At 36.6% G+C, this 8,497-nt stretch overlaps 3 protein-coding genes across 4 annotated transcripts in view; 1 reads left to right on the top strand and 2 right to left on the bottom strand.

Annotated features, from left to right (window-relative positions):
• Nucleotides 1-1,587: 1,587 nt before the first annotated feature.
• On the bottom strand, nt 1,588-4,957 carry LOC109587451 (ankyrin repeat domain-containing protein 50-like; the record flags this gene model as incomplete). The annotated part of the gene is made up of 9 exons (XM_020003691.1): nt 4,937-4,957; nt 4,731-4,823; nt 3,547-3,600; nt 3,447-3,485; nt 3,239-3,337; nt 2,936-3,034; nt 2,726-2,827; nt 2,562-2,634; nt 1,588-2,212 (listed from the first exon to the last, which is right to left on the bottom strand). Coding segments are annotated over exons 1-9 (1,205 nt in total), but the record flags the coding sequence as incomplete, so codon positions are not given.
• A 169-nt stretch (nt 4,958-5,126) lies between these two features.
• LOC109587452 (uncharacterized) overlaps nt 5,127-8,497 on the bottom strand; it is an 8,957-nt gene continuing 5,586 nt past the window's right edge. Inside the window, exons 1-4 of one of the 2 annotated variants that reach the window (XM_020003692.1) lie at nt 6,835-7,006; nt 6,596-6,765; nt 6,221-6,499; nt 5,127-5,380 (exon numbers count right to left, since the gene is read on the bottom strand). In XM_020003692.1, coding sequence (XP_019859251.1) covers nt 5,142-5,380; nt 6,221-6,499; nt 6,596-6,765; nt 6,835-6,965 — 819 coding nt within the window. In that variant the 5' untranslated portion in view covers nt 6,966-7,006 and the 3' untranslated portion in view covers nt 5,127-5,141. Of the gene's footprint in view, nt 5,381-6,220; nt 6,500-6,595; nt 6,766-6,834; nt 7,007-8,497 lie in introns of those variants that run through there. The other variant, XM_020003693.1, reaches the window with a different exon arrangement.
• LOC105314759 (gamma-glutamylaminecyclotransferase C-like) lies at nt 6,993-7,715 on the top strand. The gene is made up of 2 exons (XM_011409113.2): nt 6,993-7,273; nt 7,389-7,715. The coding sequence occupies exons 1-2, from the start codon at nt 7,016-7,018 to the stop codon at nt 7,632-7,634; spliced, it is 504 nt and encodes a 167-aa protein (XP_011407415.1). The 5' UTR covers nt 6,993-7,015; the 3' UTR covers nt 7,635-7,715.

Genomic DNA, 8,497 nt, shown 5'->3' with positions numbered 1-8,497 from the left:
TAAGTCCCCATTACCAGTAGATTATGTATTGGGACTGGATTTGATGGGAGGACACTGCAGGGTGAGACGGATAAGAGAGAGCGAGCAAAGTTTGTAATCATTTGACGGTTGGTGAGGTGGTTCGGATGATTAGAAGGAAAGGGAATGTTGTTTATGTAAAACTCATTGTTTGGCTGACGATCCAATTCATCAATAAGCCTGGGAATAGAGTAAAATTGATAATAATAAACTGTTATTATAATAATACAAAATGTTACAAAATTATGATCTATCCTTTGCTCAAAAGTACCATATTGTACGTGTCTCTTGACAGAAATTCTATTCTTCTGTAGATGACAATGGAACTAATGGGTTTTTGCTTGTCACGGATTTCATGACAAGGGAACTAATGGGTTTTTGCTTGTCACGGATTTTGTGACAATGGAACTAATGGGTTTTTGCTTGTCACGGATTTCATGACAATGGAACTAATGGGTTTTTGCTTGTCACGGATTTTGTGACAATGGAACTAATGGGTTTTTGCTTGTCACGGAACTAATGGGTTTTTGCTTGTCACGGATTTCGTGACAACGGAACTAATGGGTTTTGCTTGTCACGGATTTTGTGACAATGGAACTAATAGGTTTTTGCTTGTCACGGATTTCGTGACAATGGAACTAATGGGTTTTTGCTTGTCACAGATTTTGTGACAATGGAACTAATGGGTTTTTGCTTGTCACGGATTTCGTGACAATGGAACTAATGGGTTTTTGCTTGTCACGGATTTCGTGACAACGGAACTAATGGGTTTTGCTTGTCACGGATTTTGTGACAATGGAACTAATAGGTTTTTGCTTGTCACGGATTTCGTGACAATGGAACTAATGGGTTTTTGCTTGTCACAGATTTTGTGACAATGGAACTAATGGGTTTTTGCTTGTCACGGATTTTGTGACAATGGAACTAATGGGTTTTTGCTTGTCATGGATTTTGTGACAATGGAACTAATGGGTTTTTGCTTGTCACGGATTTTGTGACAATGGAACTAATGGGTTTTTGCTTGTCACGGATTTCGTGACAATGGAACTAATGGGTTTTTGCTTGTCACGGAACTAATGGGTTTTTGCTTGTCACGGATTTCGTGACAACGGAACTAATGGGTTTTGCTTGTCACGGATTTTGTGACAATGGAACTAATAGGTTTTTGCTTGTCACGGATTTCGTGACAATGGAACTAATGGGTTTTTGCTTGTCACAGATTTTGTGACAATGGAACTAATGGGTTTTTGCTTGTCACGGATTTCGTGACAATGGCAGTATGGCACTGATGGGTTTTTAACTTTGTGACAATGGAGCAAATAAAAACATACTTGTACAGTACTGTTTGATGCATGCAACAGTAGACCATTCAGGACATTTTTCAGCATGTACATGTACATAAAACTTTGTAGCAACATGCGAGAGCAATGTTACATACATGTCAGTCATAATTATACTAGTGATTATCACTAAATTGTATACTATTGACATGTGTGTCACTAATAAATGTGTGGTATTAATTTTGGCATTAAATAAAATAATTAAAGGATTAATACTAGTCCAACTGACCTTAAAGTGATTATATTGAGTGAGTTCAGACGCAAGAAAGGTGGAGCAATATCTTGATAAGCAGCCTGACCACCAGAATCGATACAGAGTGTCCAGTGAGCTCGATAATCTTCTTCAGAGCAGGACTCTGTTGATATTTGTGATATGATATCATAATGAACAGAATGAGTAGGTAGAGGTGAATCAGGCAAAGGAGAGGAAGCATCAGAACTTTCTGATGAGGTACGACTAAGGAAAGACGTAAAGGCTCTTTGTAAAGAAGACAGACGAGAAGGAGGAGTAGGAGGAGGAGTAGAGGGGGGGTATGTTGATGAACGCTGCTTGGAGCTCGGTGCGTCTTCCTTTCCTTTCAACCTCTTAGCTAAGTGGGTGATGAACTCTTCCTCGCTGACTCTCTTCATTGAGTGAGAGCTGTCAGTCTCCATGTATCCACAGGTGGATCCTCTTACAGCTGGTGTCACTACACCAGTGCTTGATCTTTGGAGAGGAGGAGGCTCGTTTAGTATGAGATGCTGGAGACATGTCTTTCCACTGCCTGGTGCTCCATGAATTGACATACGCGTGATCTTTAATTTAATCTTAATGTCCGTCGTAAGAGCTTTCCTCATCTGGGACTCTGAATCATCTGTTTAAAAGAATCAGTTCAAATAAAGACACAAGGACAGCTGCTTTATTATCATAATGTATATGAGCAGGAAATCATGTCAAAATTGGCAAGGAATTAAAAATGGGGAATTGGTGGTATTCTGATTTATAAGCAACTATAAAAATTCATAAAAAATTCAATTTTGATCGGAACGAGTCCAAAATTTTTACACAACATAAGAACATGTTCACATGCTCCAAAATACATGTGCATGGCTAATGTAAAACTGCCAAAGGCCAATTAAAAAAGACAACCATAAGTATAATGTCCACCAACGTTTTTAGCTGTATGCATTGAAATTGACAAACAATTAATAATTTACACTTACCTAAACTTGAGAGATACTGAATTAGATGCTCATGATTATCTTTCTTTGCAATGTCTAAAGCTGTCAGTCCATCCTATATATTCAACAAAAAATGTAATATGAACATGTATATCATTATTAGAGGAAAGCATAATACTATAAATTTCTTCTATCTCATATAGTACCTCATTGGCGACCTTCCAACTAGCTCCTCTACTAACAAGTAACTTCACAATATCCAGCCTTCCTGTACTAGTAGCACCCATTAGTACAGTAGATCTACTTTTCTAATAGGAAAACGTGGAGGGTAAGTATGCAGGGATGAAGGAACATGAAATAAAATAATAGACAAGATTTGACTCATAAAAGAGAAATAATTTAAAATGAGAACCTACTTTTGTTAGAAGATTCATATCAGCTTCATAGTCAAGAAGAACCTTTGTCATTGTCATGCTTCCATGAAACGCACTCCAAAATAAAGCTGACCTATTATGCTATGTATAAAAATAAAAGAATAGCATAGCATAATGCTGGAAACAATTCAAAACTGATGCTACAATAAAGCAGACATAGAAATATAAAAGTTATGAAAATTATATTTTGACTGCTAGATTTTACAATATTAAATTAAACTTCAAAGTCTCGTGCTTTAATATGGCAGCAATCTAACATATACTACATGTATAATTTCAGTTTACTTCATCAACAGCATCAACATTTGCACCAGAACTCAACAGTAATCTGACAACCTCTGTCTTGCTATTATAGGCAGCAATAGACAATGGAGAATGACTACCCTGAAATAAAAATAATAGAGAAAGAGATAGGTACATGCAATAACTATGTAAAGCAGGAATCCATGTGAGAATAAAAGTCTGTTTCAATTATAATACATTAAGGAAATACAATCCTACATAAAGTATAGGAGGTCCCTCCAATAGAGGCCTGTGCACAAATTAAAGACAAGAAATAGAAGCCCAAGAAACTATATATGTAATATATATACCATACCTTCGAGGTCTATATCAGTAATATGAGACCTGAGTCCTGAGCAGGGCCACTGAGAGGGGGGGGCAAAAGGGGCAAATGCCCTGAGCCCCACAATTTTAAGGGCCCCAAGAAATTTTTTAAGAATGTAATTAAACAAAATCATTACAGAAAATGGGCCCTTCTGGCCTTTTGCCTAGCAAAAAACTCATGATATCATCAAAATCAATCTTCCTAGCTAGTTAAAATTCAATAGACAAAGTGCATGTTATCATGCGTGCAGGTAAAAATTAATTAATTTTGACCACACCCACTATGAATATAATTAAAAATGCAAAATTTTTCGACGCACTTCGCGCGCCACAATTTCCTTCCTTGGGCCCCTCCAAAGCTCTCAGCGGCCCTGGTCCTGAGATATCTTCCCGAGGCGAAGCCAAGGGAAGATATCGAGGGACGAGGGTCTCATATTACTGATATAGACCGAGAAGGTATGGTACATATAATATATTCTATACTTACTGTAAGATCAAATCGCACGGGACTGCCACTGCGCATTTTATGATTGGTAGTGACAACCGATGGAGTAAATCTGACTAAAAGAGGTCTGCTCTATTCATTAGAGTGTCCTTTGCTACTTGCAAGAAACTGGCCGCTAAGAACAGAAAGATAAGGCCTAAAGTCGGGCAGCAAAGAGAAAGAGAAGAGGCACTGAGGCAGCCATTTATTCACCACGTGGCACTATGAATATCATTAAAAACCGCGAGGGGTGTATATCGAGGGCTGGGGTGTATATATCAGAGGCAGGGGTGTATATGCTTAATATACTACCCGGCGGTGCCTTTGATCTTACAGTAACTATAGTATATATCTTGATATATATATATAGCATATCATGACATACCATGCTATAATAGAACAGCAAATGAAATAATATGCCACCAAGCTACACATCTATTTGACACACCCCTTAGCCCTTTAAAAATATAATTTATATTTTGGACTGCCCTGAAAGTGAAAGCACAGCACACTATTTCTAAAGAGCTTCTAGGAGCCCGAGGGTTTGTCCATAGCCAGACCCATCCCCCTTTTTGACATTTGGCTATGCAAGACTACCCTGGGGGTAGTGTTTAATACGGCACATACAGTGCTGTATGTGTACATGAATAGCAGCTTAAAAACTCATTAAATATCTAACTATTTTACCTGTCCTTTCCATTCAATATCAGCACCATCTTTTATTAGTTGTTTGGCTTTCTCCACATCACCATCTAAACAGGCAAACCAAAGCTGTGAATCCTATTAAAACAAGAAAAACAATTGATTCAAGTTGAATACATGCATACACATGAAAAGAACTTAAACAGAGGGCATGAGCCATTATTACAGTAAATAAGAGAGGATTTACTCACCAGATCTGAACCATTAGCCATTATAAAGTTTTACATCTTTAAATTTCTATTCAAATTCCTAGAGCTGCTTAAAATAGTGGGGATCTCCCAAAAGGGGGCGTAGGTCCCCTAGTCCAGTTATACGGGAATGCACTGAATACTAAACATTGCAACCACGTGGAGCCACGTGAAACGTGAGTGGTATTATTTAACTAATTTTTAAAAATTAATTTTCATTTTTAACTTTAACATCATCATCATCATCTTTTCTTTCATCATTATCATCATCATCATGATCACTATCACTCTCAGTGTCCGATGGTATAACCACTTCCCCTTGGTCCCAGTGTCCTCCACAGAGCAATGGCTCCAGGTACTTTGGTACAGGATTGTTACATGTCGTTCCATTTGGGCCAGTGTAGCTACATGAAGTATACAACTGCTGCTTAGAATCCTCTACTATATCTGTAATAAAAATAACATATTACATCAATACTTATAATATCAAAACATGTACAGGTATACATGCACAGAAAAAGGAGGATTCCCTCCCAATCATTTTTCATTAACCCCTTACTCAAAATAGTATCTGGTATTTTGTCAAAAATGACTAGAAGAGAATTCTCCAATTTTATAATTTATTTTGATGCATAAATATGTTTTTATGTTGCGTAGAAAGTTTGAGCTGGTTCTGATCAAAATTGGATTTTTAACGAATTTTAAAGTTGCTCAAAAATCGGGTAAAAGTCCCTGTACTATAGTACATGGTCCCGGGCCAAATTTCACCAAAATTGAAAATGTGTGAATTTGCCATTTTTATAATTTTTTTCTGATACACATACATGCTCTTATCTTGTGTAGAAAGTTTGAGTTGATTCCGATCAAAATTGGATTTTTAACGAATTTTAAAGTTGCTCCAAAATCGGGTAAAAGTCCCTGTACTATAGTACATGGTCCCGGGCCAAATTTCACCAAAATTGAAAAGGAGAGAATTTGCCATTTTTATAATTCTTTCTGATACATATACATGTTCTTATGTTGTGTAGAGAGTTAGAGCCAGTTCCAATCAAAAAATTTGATTTTTTACAATTTTTTAAAGTGGCTCCAAAATCAGGCCAAAGGCCATGAACAGGATATGTACATGTACATTTATGTATAGGATACATGTATTTTAATACAATGGCTAGAAAAGAATTCATCATTTTTGCACTTTATTTTGATACATATACAGATTTAAAAATAAAAATAGAATATTCTATTTTCCCATTCCCCTCCTCCTTTCCTCTCTCTCTCTCTCTCTCTTACGTTTAGAACACTTTGCTGCAAACGGTAAACTCAACTGGTTACAACCAGTGGTGGTACATGGTGTTGAGTTATTTGCCTTCAGTTGTTGCTGGAGTTTAACTAAGTGCTGGTAGTGAGATCTGTTTGTGTCCTTCAGTTCTTTCTTAGTGTACAGGTCAAGTGTTGCTGATACTCTCTTTAATTTTTGCTTTCTTTCAAGGAGACCTTGTTCCAGTGTCCTCTTTCTGTAGCAGCGATAAGCAATGTCGTGTTTATTGCCGCCTTCTGATGGTAATGAAGCTGTAACGAAAGAGAGAGAGAGAGAGAGAGAGAGAGAGAGAGAGTAAAGATTATAATTATAATACATTCAACTTTTCTTTCCTCTTTAATCCTTGCCTTTTTCTCTGGCTCCTCCTACTGCCTGCCATTCTTGTAAGAATCTTCGTCTTCTCTCTTGTAAGAGGTAGCCGAGACGAGAGAGCTGTCCCATGTACAGCATACGGAGTCTCTCCATTTTCCCTTTGTAGATAGAGAGTGCTTCTTGCTCAGTCCACACTCCAGCTGAACTACATAGAAAGGAAAAAATTGAATATTAATTTCATATTTCATATAAAAATGGGTACTATCCCTCTTACTCTAATGGGAAGTTGTCCATACTAAGTACATATTCAGAGTCACTCTCATTCTCTCCTTTCCAAGTTACTTCAACGTGTGGCTCGTCTATTTCCCGAGCCTCTTCCACTTCTGCTTTTGAAGAAGACGCCATATTGTCACGCCCAATTAAGACACGCCTTTAAAGGTGGAGCTAAAATAAAGATGGCTTCCACTGCAGAGGTGTCTTCAAAAAAGCATAGAATTTTCGTCTATGGGACTTTAAAGAAGGGCCTGCGTAATCACTATCTTATGAAGGACAAGAATAATGGAGAGGCCGTGTTTATCAGTGAAGCAAGATTGTCACATCCTTATCCACTGATAGCAGAAATGATTGGGGACAAAATGGCTGAAGAAATTGGCATAAATAATCAAGTTGTACCTTTTTTGTTACCAAAAATGCCTCCAGACAGACCAGACAATGTAAGCATAATGCTCGGCGTAATAAAATATATGGGAACATTTTGTGTTGTAGATTGTTTTGAGAATTTATATATATAAGTGTTTCTTCTTTCTAATCTTTGTTTCTAAATTATAGATTGTTGTTGGAGAGTTATATGAAGTTGATTCTTCAATGTGTGCTGTTTTAGATAAACTGGAGGAACATCCTATTTGGTACCTACGAACACCAACACAGTGCATACTGACTGGTACTCCTTCAGACAAGTTTCCTGGGCTGTCAAAAGGTAGCACTGTGGACTGTGAAGTGTATTTTTATAATAAAACTGATTTGACACCTGAATGGTACTCTAGACCTTACATTAGTGACTATCAGGAGAATTAATATTTTTAGCTTATTATTTTTGTAGAAATTAATTAAATATTGGCAGTTTGTTAACTCTGCCATTTTGAACATGCTCAATGATAAATGGCAACAAAATTACAAACCAACTGCTTATTGTAAACAAATTTGCCAAATATTACTCCTGCCAATAAGTCATTTTTAACTATTGTAGTGACTCTCACATTCATTAATATTCATTTATTTTTATTTCTGTAACTACACATGCGCATAACTACTTGACCTTTGACTCACATGTTATTCTTCTCATCTTTTCTCATCTTCACTTTTCTCCCTCTCTCTCTAAAATCTTGGTTAATTGTAAAGATAATTACTAATTGGCTAAGAATAATAGTTTGGCATAATCTAACTGCCTACACTATCATTGACATTATAAGTATAGCTAAGATAAATACTACTGAAATATTCCTATATGCACAGCTGCATGTGTTGACTTGAATTACAATGTATAAACTATTAGTGTTTTTGTAGTCCTGTAGCATATGTTTAATAGCTTTTTGCTAAACCCTTATGTACGCTTGCTTTTGTAATCACTGGATAAAGTGCAGGCTAATGAATTATTTGCTTCACAATGAGAGTCATGCATCACTATGTTAATATGCAAGTGGTAAGGGCTCCAAAAGGGTGTTGTGATTACTAATGAATTGATAGTCTAGTAGTGGAATTGTATTATGTGATGTTTAGCAATTATTTGGGATATGTCCCATACGTGTACAGTGCTATTCACAATTAGCTATTAGGATCAGCACAGTCAGCAATATGTAGTAAAACAAAATTTATTACATAAATGGCAAACACTAATAATAGTATAAGCTAAATAACTACAAGATAGATTATAATAAAAC

This window comes from Amphimedon queenslandica, unplaced genomic scaffold (assembly GCF_000090795.2).
Source record: "Amphimedon queenslandica unplaced genomic scaffold, v1.1 AMPQUscaffold_12564, whole genome shotgun sequence".
NCBI classification, from domain to species: domain Eukaryota; kingdom Metazoa; phylum Porifera; class Demospongiae; order Haplosclerida; family Niphatidae; genus Amphimedon; species Amphimedon queenslandica.
The sequence above is the reverse complement of the archived record's forward strand: the minus strand, read 5'-3'. Positions and strand labels throughout refer to the sequence as shown.